The 22,272-nt window shown below is 31.3% G+C and overlaps 1 protein-coding gene across 1 annotated transcript; it reads right to left on the bottom strand.

Annotated features, from left to right (window-relative positions):
• Positions 1–6,136: 6,136 nt before the first annotated feature.
• On the bottom strand, positions 6,137–13,680 carry LOC101266596 (uncharacterized). The gene is made up of 8 exons (XM_004233472.5): positions 13,173–13,680; positions 12,984–13,079; positions 11,771–11,881; positions 10,737–11,046; positions 10,213–10,303; positions 7,628–7,970; positions 7,054–7,202; positions 6,137–6,899 (listed from the first exon to the last, which is right to left on the bottom strand). Exons 1-8 carry the CDS (start codon positions 13,464–13,466, stop codon positions 6,371–6,373), a joined length of 1,923 nt encoding a protein of 640 aa, XP_004233520.2. The 5' UTR covers positions 13,467–13,680; the 3' UTR covers positions 6,137–6,370.
• Positions 13,681–22,272: the final 8,592 nt, after the last annotated feature.

Here is a 22,272-nt window from a genome sequence, read left to right as displayed (position 1 = left end):
AAGTAAATAAAAATAATTTAATATACATTTAAGTTTTAATATCAGTAAATATATGTATTAACTAATTATAAAGTTAACAATAAAAAATTAACATGTGTCAAGTTTATGTAATCATCACTTGCCTATAAGAGAGTATACATACGCTCTATGTCATGTCAGCGTTTGTGGTGTACTTATTTCATTTTAAATTAGTTTTGGGGGAAGTAATATGACTCTAGTTAAGTTTAGGTGTGTTTCTGAATTTCGATCATAATCTAAAGGGGCACTTGTGTCTTATCCCGAGATTAAAAAAAAGAAGTAAATATAAGAATAATAATGTTGGTTCATGATAATTGTCAAAACATGAATGAGATCAATAAAATAGATAGTCACAAAAGAAATGATGGTATAATCAATTAAAAAATATTTTATTTCTCAACTATTACAATGATCTCTATATTAAATAAGGTAAAATAATTATTATAGTTTTCTATCCAAAAAATTCTTTTCACAATTTTCAGTACAAGAGATACGTATACATTTATATATATACCTTTAGAAGAAAATATGAGCTTCAAGCGATTTCTTTGATGACCTTATGATCGAGACGATCTTGACTTAATAAAGTATAGATTAAAAGAGTATACCAAAGAAGAAGAAAAAAGAAGATGGGTGGTTGGCACTCGGCTGCAAATCAAGAAATTTAAGGGGGTAGGTGAAATGTCAATGTAGCAAAGAATTGCTCTATTTTCTTTTTAAGATCCAACATTATTAAGCAAACAGTACAAGCTTTAATAATAATTGACAAAGTGATTACGAAATATACTCCTATAAGTCAAAGTTGGTTCAACAATACACTATCTCAAGGAATTAAAATTCGTAGCAAAATTATAAAATGAATATAATAAAGACAAGTGTGCAAGAAATCAACGAAAATGATATCAATTTAAGAAAATACATATAATTTCTCAAATTCCTATTTATATGTCTTTATTTTAGATTTCAACTTATTAAGAAATTAGATAAGTTTATTTATCATTCTACCCTTATTTAGTAATCTCTTGAAGTAAAGCTTTCAGTAAATGAATATAAATTTAATTTATTTTGATTGATTAAATCGATCAATGAACATAAATTAAGTATTTGATTTTCTTATGTTGGTCAAGTTCATATTTTTAAGGCTAATAACTCTCAAGGGTAAAATAGAAAATAGCGTTATTTATATACTCCCTTCTTTTCAAAAAGGATGACTTAGTTATGTAATTATTGGAATAATTGTTGGAGACTCAAATGATGGATATGCAAGCGACTTGGAATGGAGTTTAATAAAAGAAAGAAGACTTTTTAATCTTGTGGTCTAAATTAAAGTTATGTTAAATGTACCAAAATGTTCTTTAATCCTGCGTGGAAGTTAAAATTAAAGTGTTACCAAAAACAGAAAGGGATCATTCTTTTTTAAACAGACTAAAAAAAATAGGGTCGTTCTTTTTTAAACGGGGGGAGTATTAATTTTATGAAATGACAAGTACTCCCTCTGTTCCTAATTACTTGTCTACTTTTGAATTGACATATAAATTAATTATTAGCATATTAAGTTTACCATTTTACCTCTATTAATTATGAAGTGGATAAAATTAAAAATTTAAGATGTTCAAGACCTTTTTCAAAGTAATTAATTGAGGATATAATAGATAATAATGTTTTGTCCTTTATTAATTTGTCAAAATTGACAAATAATTAGGAATAACTAAAAAAAATGGATAAGTGATTAGAAACATAGGGAGTATTAAAGAACATTTATTTTTAGTAAACACGACATATAAATAGGAATAGAAGTGTATGTTGAATTGAAAACTACAATACAAAGGAATAAGATAATTTGATTTGAAGGAGTTTCAAGAGAGTTTCCGCCGATGAGAATTGTGCTTAAATAGAAAAGAAAATCACTAATTGAAAAATTGGAGCCTCGTACTAATAACATGCTATGAAATGAGTATCGATACTAAAATAACTAAAAAGAGGGATGAGAAAATAACAAATGTACAGTAATATTTTCTTTTCACTTGTTTTTGTATTTTTTTTGTCTTGTAATTTTTTTCGTACTTGTTCTGACAATTTTTTGCTATATATATACACACACACTTATTTGCAGGGGCGGACCTACCCTTTACCACGGGGTGCATGTGCATCCCGTAACTTCAGAAAAAATCATATGTATATATGTATATCTATTTTGAAAAACTGGTAGAAACTAAGATATAATTAACAGTGCACCCATAATACACATAAAAGTGCTCTAGTGCAATTAGTATAAGGTAGAAATACCACCTAGACCAAGGTTCAAATCCCACTTAAGACTATTTTTATTTTATGTTTAGCTTAGACCTTATATTTGAGCTATGTTTATATTGGTGCACCCAAAACCTTTAAATCTTGGGTTCGCCTCTGCTTACTTGTCATCAAGAATATTGTATGGACATCTATTTTACAAGAAATATTGCATGTATTTACTTGGCACCAAGAATTTCTTAATGATATAAGTCTGTAAATTATTATGTATTCAAAAAACAATTGTTATTTTATTGACAGTTTACTAACTACTAACTGAAGTTCAAAATCTATCGTTAGCTTCTTAAAAAGGAATAGTTTAAACAGTCAAATGCACCTCTTAGTTGGTATGTCTTTGTCTTATTTTTAAGATTTGTTAGTAATATTGCATTTTATTACGTGCATATCTTCATAAAATTTTAATCACTTTTGTACGGATATATAGCATATATTGAGCATTTTAATATTGTAAATATTGTATTGATGTGACTCATATTACAAAGGTTCATTGGCTACTACATTATGTTTGGTAACTTTTGAAATATTTAGGTCATACGCTTACACGATTGACTATTCTCTTTCTATTTATAACAAGAATTTTTCTCCCCTATAAATAGTGAGTCTTCTTTTACTTCGAGTAAGAAATATATAAGAAAAATAATATAAGAAAATACGAGAAGTTTGTATTGAGGTTAGTAGTAAAAGAGAGTTGAAATAAAGAAAAATATTGTAAGATTTTAATTAATACACTATACGAAAGAGAGTAATTATATATTGAAGAAATGTGTTATTTAGTGGAGCTTTGAATTCTTCAACTGATATAAAGTTGTTTGGATTATGCGATGTTGTTGTACTGTTGTATCCTAAAGGAAGACAAGTCAAGAATGATACTGCTGGATCGATGCAGATTATGTCGTAGCGAGCTTGAATCTCCTGAAAGAAAATGAGATATCTGCATCTCTGCCTAATATATATATTTTTTAAAATTGTTATTTTATTTTCAACTCTAATTTATTATATTTACAGTATATTACACCAACATAATAAATCTATATAAATATTCGCACGAAAGAAACGTACAATCGCACATTTCCATAAACTAGCTAGTACAAATAAATCTGGTTGTGATCCCATTTTACAACACTACCTCACTTGCATTTCCAATCTCATCAATGTAACATATGTAATAGGAATTGACGGTGTGTTTGGTACGAAGGAAAATATTTTTTGAAAAATATTTTTTAATTTTTTCATGTTTGGTTGGAATAATATTTTGAAAAATATTTTCCAAATTAGATCATTTTCGAAAACAATTTCCATTCAGAAATTAAAAAAAATATTTTCCAAATTTCTAAGTACAAATTACAATATTTTTATTGAAAAAAATAATTAATTTTGTCCCTGCCCTTAAACCAGGCCACCCCCCAACCAGCAACCCCCATCCCCACAAAAAAAAAATTAGAACTTATTTTTTAAAAATATTTTTAACTTCAATTTTTTTACCCAACTACCACCCTTGCGCCCAGCCCCTTACCACCATCCACTCCAAAACAAATTAAAAGTTGTTTTTGAAAGATTTCTAGTTTCGGTTTTTTTATATTTTACCCCCTCCCCCCACCCCCATCAGCCACCCTAACAGCTCCCACCCCCTTAAAAAAAAAAGATCAAGTTTGTTTTTAATTTTTTTATTTTATTTTTTATTTTCTATTTTTATTTGTACACCCTTACCCTCGACCCTTCCTGCCCCTCTAGTCAAAAAAAATTAAGTTTGTTTCCAAAAATATTTTCAACTTTCAACAAAAAAAAATCACCTTGATCCTCGACCCCTTTTTTATTTTAAGTTTGTTTATTGTAAAAATATTTTCAACTTCAGATTTTTATTTTTTCACCCCTACTTTCGACCCCCCCCCCCCCCCTCCTTCCGTCCAAAAAAATAAGATTGTTTTTTAAAAATATTTTCAATTTCAAAGATATTTCTCAAAAAGATTTTTCATTTATAAATCAGACACTAAAAATCTTTCTTGAAAAAAATTTTCTACTCACCAACCATACATGAGAAAATAAATCAATATCTACTTATTATTCAAAAAAATATTTTTCTTCCTACCAAACACACCCTGAGTGGCAACTGGCAAGTAGAAAGAAAACGTGGAGACAAAAGTAGGGCTTGTCTGCCTCGTGGAAGAGAAGATTATATCTTGGCTTCTTCTGCATGGAGTGATAGAGGTTGAACCAGTATTAGGAGTTTGGGGGTTCAAAATATTCTTTTTATTTCTTATCATTAAGATGTCAATCAGTATTTTTAGAGGTTCACATATTAATACATAATTTTCTAATATAAATATAAAATTTACGAAAAAAGTTATTAGATTCGTCTGACCTAACTACGCCCTTGATTTGGACATTAACTTTTGCTTTAAAAGTTGATGTCCCACTTCTTGTCCTACACACTTTGATTCCAAGATGTCGTCAACGTAACAATAACCTATTATGAAATGGTTTAATTGAACACCAGCATTGTTACAGTAAATGAAGAAACAAGTGGTTCCACTCTGATCGCCTCAACGCGGATGCAGAATGGATGAAAGAAATCTTAAATCTGGATGAACTATTAAACTAATAAGAACTCGTATCGTTTAATTCATTCACAAATGAAGAGAAAACCCCTTCAATCTATACCCGAAATCTCAATTACGCACTTTAACTTCACGAGTGTTCTATTACCCCCGAACTTCATATTTGTTTATTTTCTACCCACTTAAACGTTGACCACAATATATAAACCAAACAAATATTCCAACGTGATTGCACGCGATGAGTCCCCCACTTTTCAGCTCTCAATTCCTGTTGTTTTTTTTTTTCATTTTCCTCCTAAAACGTAAAAGACCAGTAAAAAATATCCTTTCTCTTTTTCATTTCCTTCTCCATTTGCATATGCATTTCTGTTGATGATCGAAAGCATTTGTTGTGTAGTTTCAACTTGATTTCGTAGTTTATCAACTGATTTAGTAAAAATTTAGTTCTTTATCCCTTATTTCGAGTTTTTGTTTTATCCCTTAGGTTTCTGTTAGATTCGTAACAACATTGAGTCTGATTCATCCATACAAAGTTTATTCAAGTTTTCATTTGCCTTTTTTAATGAATTTCGAGAAAATTCAAAATTTAAATTAGAGACTTAAATAAGAAATTGGTGCAGATGACAAACCCTAAATTCAAGATTTGAAGTAGAAATGAATATAAACAACTAAACCCTACTTATTTTTTTAGAGAAAATCATGATATTTTTAAAATAAAGGAACAAGGGTTAATGATGAGGAAGAAGAAACAATGATTTATTTGATGGTAGGGAAGATCATCGTTGGAGTAAGAGAAAATTTCCGTTGTTCTCACCTTCTCACGCGTCTAGAAAAGGTGTTCTCACCTTCTAAGACAGGTCAGCATTTAAGCGTGTAGAAAATAGAGAAATATGAAGTTCATGAGAATAATAGGACACCCGTAAAATTGGAATGTATAGTTAATATTTCGAATATAGGTTAGAAAGATTTCAGACCATCTTTCTCTAAAATGAAACTTGATAATTTCTCAGAGCTAATGAAACTCTAAGATGATGAATCAAGGAACTAGGGTTGGTTGCTTTTGTTATATCTCTTACTTGCTGAAATGTAGGCATGCGCGATATAGCACTCCACCTTTGACCATATATAAATTGAATAATTATAATATATTTAGTATAGTCTTATAAATGAGGTCTGGAGTATAGTTGTTTCAGATAAGACCCTCCATAAGGATTCATACTTCAGTCATTACTATTAGCCAAACATATAACAAGTTGGTTTCTAAATTAACTTATTTTGATGGAGCCTGTGGTGCATAATAAACTCGATACAATTACAGTCCAAGGAGCTACTACCCCTCAATGTTTTCCAATCACTGGGATAGGAAAGGTAGACCCTAAACTACATAATCTTAACATCGAAAAAAAATGAATTTTGCAAGGTGAGAAAAACAAAATTTCAACAGTTCATGTCAATAAAAAATTATATGTTAATCTCTGTGGGGCTAGTTAATTCCCCTGGTAGGTTGGCTCAGCCCCTTCAGCAGCTAGTTTTATTCGTTGGTGATGCTCCGCGACCTTGTAATCTACAATTTCCCTGAATAGTTGAGAATCAAGAACGCAGTCTGGGCTCCCATATACAGTTGCTTGAACACTTGCCACAAGTTTTGCAATCTCACGCCCAGAGAATCCTTCTGTCTTCTTAGCAGCCTCTCTAATCACCTCATCAGACAAATCTTTTATGGTTATCCTTTGCGGGCTCTTCTTGAAGAGGTGTCCCCACTTAGAATCGCTGTCACTGTCACCTTCACCAGCAAGGTACTTGTTCAAATAGAGCTTCAGCAATTGGAAACGCTCATCCTCTTGAGGTAGAGGGAATTCAATAACTTCATCTATACGGTCAGTGACAGCACTGTCAAGGTCTCCTGGTCTGTTGGTAGCGAGGACAAGAACTACGTCTCGTGACTGGTCACCTGTCCGAAAGAGTAAAGCATTCAAAGCGCTTCGCTGAGCTTCACTCATGTATGTACTATTCCGCCTGCAATCAAAGAAGAGCACTGTCCTTTAAATTTATATTTCTAGTAGTCTGTTCTATGTTTAGAAAAGTAACTCAAACGGCAACATATCATTATCATTGAACAGTTAATAAGTACCATTCTAAAAGGAAGCAACTGCACTAAAATTTTACTTACTCGCACAAAAATGCATCAGCCTCATCAATGAAAAGTAGTAAGCCTTTCTTTGATTTTTTGGCCCAATCAAATATCTCATGAATTTTGGTGACCGCCTGTGCACCCAGGGGTGCAACATCTCCTCCGGTCATCATGGCATAGTCCAAACCCTGTAACATTCAAAGAATTTTTTTTAGCTCGTAAATAATTTTTGGTATTAAAAGAAGAAAAAACTACAAAGGTTATTTCCTTCCTTTGTTCCCTAACTTCAAGAAATGCAATAGTCGGCGGCCGGGGGGTTCCTTCTCTTCTAAATAATTTGGTAGGGAGAAGCCAAGAGGGGAAGGGTGGAAAGAGTTAACTTCTGGCTATAGTTCAGGAAAGTGAAAAGTTAGTCCGTTCATTGCCATAAGCAGTTATTCATCCTGCTCAATAGATGAAAGGGTATTTACGTTAAAAAATAGGAGCAATTAATGATGGTTGCCCGAAAATCTGATATTAATAGCATGAAAACATTCACACTTATTTATTGCACAATTAGCTAGTGGAGCAACATTATAGTTGAGAAAAAAGTAAGAATATGAGAGAAGTGTACCGATTTTCTTGCTATTTCCCTTGCAACCATTGTTTTCCCAGTGCCAGGAGGACCATAAAAGAGCATATTGCGAAATGGTGCCTGGTGAGACTTGGTGTTTGCTGTGGCCCTAGCAAGGTGTTCTATTCTCCTCTGAAGAGAAGGATGCAGAATAATGTTCCCAAAAGCAGATGTACTTTGTCCAGTTGCTGACAATCCAGCAGCTGTACCAAATATGAGTCCTTTGTTTGCTACTTGAGAAATCATCCCTGACCAAGGAAATCTTGACATGGATGATTCACGAATTAATGATGGTTGACCAAGAATTCTGTTAATATATCCCCAGGTAACTCTTGCACCTTCCCTGTATTAACAGAAAAAAATAAGAACAAATACATATAATTACTACTCTAAAAACTAAGTGGCCAACAGATAAAATTATATAGGACACTGAGTACGAAGTGATCAGCAAAAAAGGCCCACAGCCAAATTCTCTTAAAGACAAAACAAATTGATGATCGTCTAATTACTTGTACAAGTCTTTCCTTGCACCTAATTGTTATTCATAAAGCTGTAAGGTGCATTTGATGATTAAATTTATGACCATATTACAAGTAACCAAGAAATGAAAGACTTACTAAAGTTTGAAACAAGGCCAAATACACCGGGAGACCCTCAAACTTGTAACCATTTTTCATTTAGGCGCCTCATCTCTGCAGGGTACCTATTGAATACCTCATGTTGCTAAATTATGCCTATTAAGCATTTTGCGGACATGTAGAACCGCATGTTTGGCACTTCTTCACAACATAAGAGCCTAAATTAATTATACACCTCACCAAAGAAAGTAAAAGGTTTGAACTATTTCTCTTAGCCAATTCTTTCTCCATTATATTCACCATGATTTCTTCACTACTATATCCCCTTTTCTTACCTGCTTTAAAATGCTTTACTTGAGTGAGGTCTACGGGAAACGCCTCTCTGCCTTCGCAAGGAGGGGTAAGGTCTGTGTTCACACCACCCTCTACAGACCTCACTTGTGGGATTACACTGGGTATGTTGTCTTCTTTCTCTGGCCACCTTCACCACCTCCACCACTACCCTTGTTTTCTTCTTCAAATCTGTTGTGACCATGCACACTCCACCTCTTCTTCCTCCTCCTCCATCAAATCAGAAAACCATGCGTGGGAACTCCAAAAAATTCCTCCACTATCTTCTTCATTACTCAAACCATCATAACAAACCTAGTTACATCTCAAATGATTCACATTGTCTTGTTCTGGAGGCTAACATTCTCCTCACCAAAACCAAACATTTGGCTCACCTTCTTTAGGCAAAAGTTCAGCAAGTTAAAATCATAACTCTCTTCCTCACAAACACCCGAGACCTCCTTCACAAGATTTAACCAAAATCCACCTCCTACAAGGATACCTTTACCTTCTGCTATACCACCCCAAAATTAACTGACCCTGAAACCCCAATGATAAGCACGACTTCAAGAATGTTCTTATCCCTGACCACTTAAAGAATTATAAATTGTTATTAGATTAACATTCTTGAAGTTTGGTTCTTCCCCCAGATCTCTATAAGCAATTTCATTTTTTTTTCTAAGATAACCAATCAAAGAAAATGCTACATTAATATATTGTCTTCAAGTCAAAATTCATGCATTTGCTAATATGTTGGAGTAAACAGAATATGAATGAGCAATAATCAGAACTCCACTCCAAATTAGCTCAAAAACCCAACCTCCAGGGCAGAATGAAGTTAAAGATTATTGATCAATGCGATATCAAGTTGACACTGTTTATCAAGTGGGATGCAAATGACATGTTCAACAGATAAAGGTCCCTGGGATTATAGTAACAAAATAAGGTGATAAATAAGGGAAATATAAAAATGTCACATGGTTAATTGAGTAGTCATATATAATCATGTCATTCACATGGCTAAAAATGTGAATAATATCTTCTTTTTTTCCATATGGAGAATTAAGCTGTCAATTTGTTTCCTTACTTTAGTCAAATAATGTCAATACACACAAAAAAAAAAATTCAAACACATGTATGTTGATATTATTTACTTCTCTGAACCTGTCAGTTTAGTAGAAAGGCCTAGAATCTCTTTAATTTTACCAAATCCCACATGTAGAGCTCTTTATCTATCACTATCCTCCTAAAATAGCAAGACAAAAAGAAAATACAACCAACATGAATGAGCAAAACCAAAAAATCTAAAAGGTATCCTGCCAAGATCTTTTGTCTTAGAGAAATCTAGTATGGACAAGATTCAACCATCAAAAACTTTCAGTAACCCTTCCCTGTACCAAACATCTTTAGGAGGATATGGTAAGAACAGCTCAAGGAAAAATATACATCAAGAAATGGAAGATATAATTTAGAATTCACATATCGCATCACTCCATCACAAATTAACCATGGTACTTGAGCTATTATAGGTCTTCTGGCTATCAGACATCTATTGATACCAAAATTCAATCATAGGTCTTGGATCTAGGAATGTAGTAGAAGTACACACTTCGAGTATCACTGCCATAAGTTGAGTTTTATAAAAGGGAAATGGAAATGAAAGAGTAGAATATAGACCTGGTGGTATAAACTCCAGCAGCCAATGCAGTGACTCCGCCAACAGTCATTACCAATTTACTCCTATCAGTCAATAGAATCCGGAAGCCCTCTGCAAATTGGATTGAGAAACAGTTCCACTGACTCTTGCTCTATTTGTAAAGAGTAATATTAAAAAGATGCATTAATACTGTAAATAGCAGAACAATTTTATAGCCTATTCTATGTGGTTCATCATCCAACACCTTCCTAAAAAACATCATACTTTTTTTTTCTTTTTAGGTACTTTTATCCTGGTCAATCATAAATAACAACTTCGCTAATATGATGACACAACTACAAAAATTTACAGAGAATATAAAATCTTTAAGTAAGACGTAATGGAGAATGACGAGTTCCCTTCCCCTTTTATTGTGGGTCCTTTGGGATAAGTACAAAGTCATAACAGTTTCTACCAAAAGAAGCATCGGATATGCCAAATGTATTTCCATGTACAACATGTCAGTGAGTTTTTTGGATAAAAAATACTAACAACATTAGCATACCTTCAACATGACTGAAAGTTGTATTAATGGCTGCAAGCCACTTCTCTCTTTCACCATTTATTCTTTCCATCAGCATCCTCCTTTTATGATCTTCAGTCAGTTTAGCTTCATGTGCCCTACCTTCTGCCTCAGCCATGGCCTTCACTCTTACTGTTTCTCGTTCTATTTCAGCTCTCTCCTTTTCAGTTTGTCTTTGTTGTGCTTGAATTTGATCTTCTGTTGCTCGTCTAGCTTGCTCTTTTCGTAGTGATGACTCCTCTTGCATTTTAACCAGTTCAGCATTGTGTCTCCTTTGAGCTTCGTGATCAGTCTGTAATCATGATGTAAATAAAAGTCAACAAGGTCCCCGTGTAAGATCATTTCAGCATTCAAGAACAATATACATATTCTATGCTATCTGAAATAAACAAAAATGCAGATTTATAATGTGCACAACTTTCAGGAAAAGTAATGAGGCCCAATATAATTTCTATACGAAATAGTATCATATATTAAGTGGGAGGACTCAATTTCTCTTCTACTGCCCAGTACCCATACAATGTTTTAGCTGTCAAACAATGGAATAAGTTGTGGCATGATTGGTCCAGTTTTTGTGAAGAGAAGGATGAAGCATCAGCAGTGCTACAGAGCATTAAAGCATAACCTTTTGAACACTTCAAAGTTAGTTAGTTTCAGGAATCAACTAGTGGACTGGAGATGGTGCTAGGGTTCCCTTTTTTTCAATGATTACTGTTTAACTGATCCCCATCAACTTTGAAAATTCTATCAGACGAGCATTTTTTAGCTAAACTGATGGAACCCTGTCTATCTTAGCCCAACTTGTTCTCTTCGTTAGCCCTTTATTATTGACAAAGTCTACTTTTAAGAAAATATATACATACATATATATATATATATATACAACATGGTAAACGTAAGCACATGTATACAACTTGAGCTTCTAATAAACTATAATTTCTCCCAAGTACTTTGATACTCAAGATGACATGTCCTAGCTGAATCAAGTCTAATTAAGCAGGCAAATCACTACACACCTGCATTCTTTTCCTAGCCAATTCATCTTCATATCTTAACATTTGTGCCTTGGCTTGTGATTGTTGTTGGTAAAGATTCCGCTGGTCTTCTCCCCATTGTCGCTGTTTATCCTGCATTTACACAAGCGCATTTGATATAGTGTAAGAAAAACTTGATAATAACTAAGCAAGAAGTAAAGGATATTCACAGTTGAACATGTCACCATTATAAAACAACGATGTTGTGCTTTACGTATGTACACCAGAATTAAAGCAATCACGTCATCCTAACACATAAGAGGTGATAATGCACACCAAATCTCATTTGGTTTATGGTTTATGGTTTAGGTTTTGGAAGATCTGTATTTGAAATATTCTTTAAACTAATCACTTGTTTGGACTAGATTTTGCCTTGTATCTGGATGAGACTGTTACTCAACATAATTGGTTGGTTAATGTATTTGACAAAAAATGGTTAGACTACGGTCTACGGGTGTGTTTGGTATAGAAGTGAACATTTACCAGAAACAGTTTTCTAATTTTCCTATGTTTGGAAAACATTTTCTTAGGAAACAAGCTCCTAAAAAATGAGAAAAATGACTTCCCTAATGGAAGTAGGGAAAAACAAGTTGCTTAAGTGTCTTTTCAATTTTATTGTCTCCTCCCCAACCCTCACCCTTTGCCCATCCCCCCCCCCCCCCCGAACACCCACTTCCTATCCCTACTTGCCACATAACATTTTGCTAGATAACATATAAATGCTCTTGAGATAATATTTTCTTGTTTACTTACCAAACACTAGAAAATAAGTAAGATTACCAAACACTAGAAAAAAAGAGACCCACTTATTTTCCAAGAGAACATTTTCAAAAAATCATTTTCCGTGAAAAACATTTTCCTTCGTACCAAACACACTCGTACATTGTTTCCGGAAGTCAATGCGACTTGACTTTGCAAAACTAAGTCTCAGTTAGTTGCCTATTTTTTAGAACTAAAATAATTTGAATTTGCCGAAATTATTCGGTTTGAAACCAAAACAAAAGTGGTTTCTTTTAAAAAGATTACTCAAGGATTTTCTTCTTATTTCTATCAACATTAAAAACAAGATTACTAATATGTTCCCCATCTTTTTCTTAATTCTATTACTTCTATCTACAGAATTCTATCACAATTACATCTACCATCTTAACTGGTCCTCCAATTGACATGCTTCATGCGTAGTCAAAAGACTTACAATATCTGCATGAGCCTGGATTGCCTCAAAATGAACTTTTTCCGCAGCAATATCTGCAAGCCGGGTTTTTTCCTGCTTTCTCATCACATCAAACACCTTTTACCAAAAATCAAAACCCAAAATTAGATTAATCTGTTCACCAAAAGAAGACAACAAAAACCATGGAAATTTCACAAAGAAAGCACTCACCTGCTTGTGATAAGGAGAACTATTGATTTCCCTAAGGGCTTTTGCACCCCTTTCTAAGGATTCCGGGTTGAACCCACCTCTTGAATCTTCAGAAGAATCCTTTGCATCTGACTCGGAAGAGTCGGCCTGAGGAGACTCTGAAGAAGATGAAGGCACAGAAGGAGATGGAGATGAAAAAGGGTTGAAACGAAATGGAGAGTCAGCGTATGCACGGTTTGGGATAGTGGAAGATGTAGCAGCAATGGCAGCTGCAGCTGCCATTGCTGCCATTGAAGACAACTTCGAAGCTGCCATTATTAACAAAGCAATTTCTTGCTCGAATCAAAAGAAGATCGAATACAACATTGACGTGAAGCTTAACAGAGTTCTTCAATGTCTGGTATGAACGAGCTTAAACCCTGCAACTATGGCGTAGTCAAAACTAGGGTTTAAGAGGATCGATTAATTGACCAATTTAGATTGGGGATATTGTTGTAATTTCGGTGCCGCCTTTTGTCGAACATTTCTTGTGAAGGGAGTAAACGGATTTGGGCCGAATTGGTAAGTGTTTGAATGCAGCCCAAACTAACTTAACGTAGATGTGAATTGTTTTTAGGGAAAATTGTATATAATAGCAAACTAATAACCTAAAATAAATGGAATAAATAGGGTTTGATTTAATTGTGCTCCATAGCAAACATTAGCTTAAATTTTCCAGCGTCTCTCTCCCAAAAATCTCGCTCGCCACTCTCCATTCTCGCTCGGCTCTCTCGCTTTATACACAGAGTGTATAATTCTGTTTCTGTTTTGTATAAAGCGAGAGAAAATTGTATATACACATGCAAAATTGTATATCTTCATGTTATACACTTAATTATACAATTTACAAACATTTTACTTCAAATATTGCAGAGAAAAAGGCCAACGAATTATACAATTGTGAATTATACAATTACAGTGAAATACAATTTTCTCTAGTTTTATACAACAGAAGTATATATATTGTGTTTTTGTTTTTGTATAAAGCAAGAAAAACATATATCTTCTTGCTATACACTTATAGTTATGCAATATACATACATTTTAATTCGATTCAACTGTATGCAAAGCAAATTATACAATTGCAGCGAAATAGGCCAGCGAATTATACAATTTAGGCCAGCGAATTATACAATTGTATATGTATAGCAAATTATACAGTTTTATGTTTGCTATGGAGTGCAATTATGCAAACTTTGTTATAGCATACAAATATGAATTTTTTGTTTGCGATATGTGAAAGTTGAATAAATATTGAAAAAATGATAAAAATCTCACTTCATTTTATTCCAAAACGCCAACAGCTGATACATAACTCTGCACTCCCGAAACCCATGTTTTCTCTTTCTTATTTCACCCCATCAATTTCTTCTTATTTTTCTTCCACAATTTTATCAGTTAATTAATTTAAAATTGTTTTTTCTCCCCAGTCAAATTATATTTAACATCAAAATAGGTACATTCTTCATCTTCTCCAACTTTCAATTCATTTTTTTTTCCTCACCAATTTTCTTAATCAACCTTTCTGTTTAACTATCTTCGACCACCTACCACATCGACAAGTTTACCAAGTTTATCAGTTATTATTGGTGGATCATTCATGGATCTTAGTATCTATTCTACAAAGTGATTTGTATTTTTTTGTTTTTTCTTTATCAAAATTGTGATACATTATGGATGACACACCTTCATTCAGTATTTGGATTACCCAGATAATATCATCTAACACCAATCGTGTTTATGACTATGAAAAAATTGATTGGGTAGAAAACAAATCTAAGAAATTGCATAATCCTTTCGTAATGGCGAAAATAAACATTAAGAAGGTGAAGAATGTAGTCAATCGTCTTCAAAAACGTAGTCGATAAAACCCCCAAAAAGTCGCACCAAGCAATATCTCGACATCCTTTACCTTAGGTTAGATTTTCTATTATTTTAATCAATTTTTGTGATCGTTAAACTTGATTTTATTAGTTCAATGATTTTATGATACATTAATGATTCAATACTTTTTTAATGTTGTAATTTAACAGGATTTAGTTAGTTTTGTAGATAATCTGAGTTTGTCGAGAATGATTGTGTCATCTCAATCATCCCTCTTCCTAATGTAATTACACGCAAGATCTTGGTTGGAGAAGTGAGAGGAAGTTGAACAACTTTGGAGCCGAAAGAAATTTTAGCAACAATTATCGCCTTTTGGAGATAAACATTCATTGAAAAGAGGCATGCGGGGTGGGTGTGGTGGGAAGTAAAACATGTTGATAAACATTCAATGTATCAGATGTTGTTATGTATCTTACTGTTTTATAACTAAATGCGTGTTGTGTTCATCATACTCACAGTTTATCATAACTACTTTTTTTGATATTCTGATGTTCAACTTTGTCTGATACAAAATCTATGATACTTTGATATTCACATATTTTTACTATATCTAGTTGATAAAGCCTTTGTTTCAACTTTATGATACATTATATTAACTTTTGTTACCAAAAAGTAATGTACATATCTAAAATCATAAAATAAAATAGTCAGACAAAGTTCCAGTAAAGATTGATATATAGATAAATTTTACCTTCCTGCATGATATGCAATCTTATTATGGAAATACGGTATTAAAAATTTTTAAGATAGGATACATTAGTGAAAATGAGGATTCACCAAGGCCTAAGAGTCAATTCACAGCACTAACTCAAGACGATTTGGTTAATATTGAATAGAGATTATCTTTCAGTTGTTAGGCACTTTTTTTTATAGTGTTATCATTTTTGAGATACTTTAACTCTAGTTTTAAATATTTTTGTTGTTATTATTTAAGATACTCGTACTCAAGTTTTAGAGTGCTTCTCTAAAAATTTCTTTATTTTGATTTTAACTTTTACTATTTTTAATTGTTATTTACGATACACATTTATTTTATATAAAATGACACAACATTTGAATAAAACGAAGTATTAGATTCATTAATGCATGAACGCACAATATTATTTCTTCTCATTAGATTTAGTTAAACTAGTCAGTTGTTCATTGTTGATACATTTTAACACCTAATCAATGCAATGTATTTTATAACTTGATTGTTTGATTCAATTATGTATTTACTTGATGACTTGGTTTTAGTTAATTGTTTGTTCATTCATGTTGATACATTAAATGGTTAATTGTAGCTAATTCTTGATTCATGTATCTTATTGATAAATCAATTCTTACCCATTGGGATACATTTATAGATACACTTTACTAATTTTACATACTACTTTTTCACAACCTTATCGTATCAAATACATCATTTTTAACTAGATCATGATAGATTATATAAAAATGTATCAGAATCATATTGAGTGGTACCAGTTCCACAAACACAATCTCTGGTACATTATTATTAAATAGCTAAAAACACATCATTTTATAAAGATATATGAAACACAAAGTGTTACAAAAATGAACACAATATTAAAATTGTATTGGAATTTCACTATTGAATTGTAAATTGTAATGTTTTATCAATGTAAAGTGAACAAAGCAAAAAACTAGAATTTTATAATCTCAAAATATTGTATTCGAAACATAACAATAGTTCCAGAAAAGAGTTTTTCAATCTTCTTTCGAAAAGAAAATACAAGTTCTTCGTTTATGACATTTTTCTTGAATGTACACAAATGTTTGTTTTTGTACTTATCTTTTGATTCTATGTATTTGCCTTCCTTTTCCTTGGTCGTTCAGTCATCTGTTTGTACCTACGTGACAAGATAATTTCTTCAAAATAAACTTCGGTATTGACTAATCGTCCCTATAGACATTCAAATCATTGAAACTTCATTTGTAGTTTTTTATGCAGCTAGTTTGTAGTAATCAGAGCGGGGATATGTATGTTTGTGATGTTTTTGCTCTTTACAATAGCGATTGTGTGCATACAAGGTATCTCGCCATGTTGAAATATACAATTACATATTTTTCTCTCAAGACAAACAACGTCCACCTTTATACACTTCATAAATAAATTTAGAGGATGAAATAGCCTACACACGTCCGGAACTTAAAGATACATCACATATCAATTAACTCAATTCAAGATACACAACATCCTAACGATAACTAGCCTCCAGATACATGATAATTTATAAATTGATACATACCTTCATATATTGATTAAAAAGTTCATATATTGATACATTAAAAAAAAGAAATTCACATGCATCTGATAGGTTATTGTAACAACACACTAACTCACATCTATAAAACTCCATTACATATACATCAAAGTAAAACTAAATCAAGTTTAAATCAGTATTGTATCATGATTTATATATGTATATACAAATTCAATAATCAAAAAAGAAATTCATATGTAATCGATACTTTATACTAACAGTACAGAAACTCATAGATTTGTAAAGCCATAAAATATACGTCAAGGGTTAATGTATCAAGTTCTAATCAGTAATGTTCATAACTTATCGGTCAATATACAAATTCATGAATGAACAAACAATAATTAAATCACAAAAATATGTGTTGCATACCTTTTGTTGTCAGATCTTTCATTCGAAAATTGAAATTATGCCAAATAAATATAACTATTTTTGTCCAAGATAATTATAAAAAAAAAAAAAAACTTCATATTTGGAATTTGCATCTAACAATGGTAAGAAATCTCCAGCATGAAAATAAAAATTTCAAGAAAGTTTGCAAAGAAATCCAGGTTTTGATCTACCATCATTGAGATTTATGTTGAATTTGAAGAACCCAAAAGTTACGATCTTCAATTTTTTCTTCCATCAAGAGTGTCAAAAATCAAAATATTCATTATATATCTTATCAAAAGTTCTGAAAATCCTACTCGAAGATTTTCTTCGTTGAAACAAAAACAAAGATGAACAAAGATTTTAAATTTTGAATTGATTTTTTATTTTAGGATTTATGTTTATTTGATTGACACAATAAAGAGGATTTGAATAGCGTAAATTATGGGATTTTAATTGATTTTTTGATTTGTTTAACTTTTTAAGCACAACAACCACATATATAATGTATCGCAATTAATGTATTCACACAACCAATTATGTATCCCGACTGTTGATATTTTAAGGGATTTTTGTAAATAAAAAAGAATAGGAATAGAATGTAATTTAGGATTTACACTATGGGATTTATGTAAATTATACTTATCATTATCCCCTATTAGTTTTATAAATCTCCAAAATTCCTCATTTTTCACTTATCAGATCAATGTATCAGCGCATCAAACAATGTATCTCGCGCATCAGATTAGTGTATCATGTATAAAATGTACATCAAATTAGTGTATTGTATATAAAATATAATGTATCTTACTTAACAATTAATCTATCTCTTGCATCAGATTAATGTATCATTACTTATATTATTGTATCAGTTTGAGTGATTTCTGTAATTATAAACTTATAAGGGGCAAATGATAGATAATTTTGCATTAAAAGTATGTGATTTTTTTCCTTTGTCCATAAATATATCAAAAGGATTTGAAAATTGTAAGGAGCTCGTCTCTAAAATTTGAGAGTGTTTAGAGGAGATTTGAGTTGATTAGATTTGAAAAACTCCATGTTCGGCCAATAAAGCTTCTTCAAAGCTCGATTTTAAAATTTTATGTTTTGCAAATATGAATCATTTCGAGTGAATAATATATAAAAAAGCTCGAAACATCGAGATGAGCTCATGTGAAAATTTTGAGATTATTTAAAGGAGATTTGAGTTGGTTGGAATTGAGAAAATACATGTATATGTATATATTTATGTTAACAATGTGTGTATATAATATATATATATATATGTACACATTTCTGATACATGGTTATACATTAAATATATATGTAAAATATTGTACAAATAGTATAACCGAATACATTTTTAATTTACATAGTTAGATATCATATATGTATGATTATACAATATCGATATATTACATGTACATATGATATTTTTGTTATATTTTTAAAATATATATTTATAAGGTTGGCATTATACCTTTAATGGAACTTCTTGCATTTTTTTCTAAATTCAAGCCATATATAACTGATTTAGGTTAGGTAATTTCCTCTATTACTAGCTAGTGAGCTTCGAGGTGTTCAAAATCTTAACAAAATGTTTTGATCGAATATTTGAAAAAAATATATCAAAAAGTAATACTTTATTTCGAATTTAAGATTTCTGATTACTAATTAACGAAAATGTCAAGTATGATGTCTCTCATTTACTCTCGACTTTTTGTTGGCATCCACTCAATTTGGTAAAACCAATTTGTAGGGTCCTCTTGGTTCCCTTTCTACATATTGATGTACTCAATTGAATTGAGGTGGTTGAAATTTAAACCAATCACATGTTATCTCTCCAAAAATACATTTAAATGTGTTTAGCATGAAGGAAGTTGGTTTTCATAAAAAAAAACCTTTTAAAAAAAGGTCTAATCCATATGTTGCCCTTTAAACTTGACAATAATTTTTATTTAGACACTTTAAATAGATTTTGTTTATTTTAGACACCTCATATCAGATTATATTGTGTCATTTTGACACTTTTTCAGTAGCACATGTTGACTTTAAGTGTGTGTTAACCAAGCGCGTCCACGTGGATTGAATGACCAATTATATCATGCCAACACACTAAAGTCTATTATATTGAAGAGAAAAAATAATAATTAAAATACATGAAAAAGTAACAATGGATAAATGACATGTGGTCTTTTATCCTAAAAATTAAATAAAATACTTATCAAATTTAAAGAAAAATGCGAACCCCCACAACTTTCTCAGTCATCTTCCTCATTCATCATCTCCATTGTATTGCTTCATTTTTAATAGTTTTTAGCTTTATTTTTTTTGTAATAAATTCACACTCAAACAATCTACTCTATCGTATTCCTTCATTTTCATTATCTTTTCTATCGCACCCATAACCACACAACCATCTTCATCATTTTATTCCTCTTTTTCATGGTTTTTTTCTGCCATATTCCTCATTCATTGCACCCTCTCTACCATTTCTTTATTTATTTAGGGCTAAAATGTGCAAATCTATAACAAAAATGATTTATATTATTATGATTACAGCTTTTTTCTCTAATTTTGTGATATTTGTAGTTTAATTAGGGTTCAAGATTAGTGAGATTAACATTTACATAGTAAAAATTAAATTTTTTTAGCTCCTATTTTAGTATTATTATAGTTGAACTTTACATGATTTGGTATGTTGTTGATATGGGTTCGATTTTTTTTGGGTCTATCTGTGTTTGTAGTGCGAAATTTAAATTTAAATTATTATAACAAAAAATTCAAGATGTAACCTTTATCAAATTACTTTAAGCTTTCAGAAATAACAGAAGAGATAGTGGCTATAAAATGAGAAAGAAGAGAAAAAATAAAATAAAATAGACTAGATAAGTCCCTTACGCATCAATAGCGAATGTATAACACTCACTTTGCCATGTCAGAAAGTATCAAAATGACAACGAAGCCTGACATGATGTATCTAAAATGAACAAAATCTACTTAAATTGTCTAAGTGTAAACTGCTGCCAAATTTAAAAGGTCACCGATGAATTAGGCCTTAAAAAAATATACATATTTTCAATGTATGGTGCTAGGTTGGCAATTGAAATATGTTTTTAAAAATTAAGTATAAGTATTAATAGATCGAATGGCAAGCAATACTCACTCTCAACCAAGATTATGAGTCTAAGAGACCAATAAAACAAAAAAAGTGAAAACTCCTGCGAAGGGGCAAAAAGAAAAAAGAGTCAGATATCTTTTGATGCAATTTCTGAGTTTGAAGATCAATTACTGATAAATAATTATATCTTCAAGTTATTTGAAGCAGGTAATACGACGTAAAACTTGTTAAAAATGTCTTCATTTCATAAATAAAGGAATTGTTTTTTTCCTTTTAGATGAAAAAAAAATGTAGTATTTCCTAGGGAAATGAATTTCTCATGCATAAAATTAATAACAAAGAAGAAAGGAAATGAAACTAGAAGGGCCATGCCATTAAAAGACTATAAAGAAACTAACTGGAAAGTGGAAATCAAATCAAAATTTCTTTGGAAAAGTGAATTGCACTTATTTCTTGGCTTCCAGCTATTCAACTTACTTTACTTCACTAATTATTTCCTTCAAATCTTTAAGAAAAAAATAATGATTTTCCCTATGATCTCTAGCAAGTGAGGGGACACTTTGATATCAGAAGTGGAATTACGTGGGGCTCATGGATTTAAAATATATATATATATATATATTTATTTATAAATTTATAAAGGCATAATATATATATTAGACCTTAAATTTGACTTCAAATTTTAATTTTGACGTTCAACTTTCATAATGCATAAATAGATATTTTAATTATTAAATTTTTAAATAAATAAACACATGAATCTTAGATGACACAATATATGTAGGACACCACATATGATAAAAAATGACATGTAGGACATGTGTGTCTATTTATTCAACTTTATACACGTTTAAGTGTCTATTTATGCACATCCAAAGTTAAAAGGCATAAATGTGATTTGAAGTCAAGTTAAAGGGCACATTTATGTATTGTGCCTTTTATAAATCATGCATATATATTAAAAAAAATTAAATAAATATATATATATATGTGTATTAACTTGTGAAATTTCTAACAAAATTAATTGAAAGCTCAGTCACAATGATAAGTAAGGGTAGTAAAAAGTTTTTCGCACTAGTATTATGAGTTTGAACCTCAACATCAACAAAAGTTTCTTTTATTTTTAGTAGCAAGTACTTAACAATACTAATAAAGATTTTAACACTGTTTATTAAGATGCGTATTTATTACACGACTGTTTTTTATTATAATCCAACTAAATTTTTATACGATTAATTATTTAGATGAAGAAACAATATGTTGGAATTGGTTCGGTTGTTGTGCAAATGGAAGGGGGTGTGGGGTTCCAACAAAAGCGTTAGGTAAACAATTAGTTGAGGGGTCCTTGATGAGCCAATGGGGGTCACACCCATATGAAAGAGATGGGATCAATTTTTTTTAATTCATTACTTTCTCTCCGTCCAGAATCGTTCGTCAT

This window comes from Solanum lycopersicum, chromosome 2 (assembly GCF_036512215.1).
Source record: "Solanum lycopersicum chromosome 2, SLM_r2.1".
In the NCBI taxonomy this organism is placed as follows: domain Eukaryota; kingdom Viridiplantae; phylum Streptophyta; class Magnoliopsida; order Solanales; family Solanaceae; genus Solanum; species Solanum lycopersicum.
Note: the sequence above shows the minus strand (reverse complement) of the source record. Positions and strands in the feature narration are given on the sequence as shown.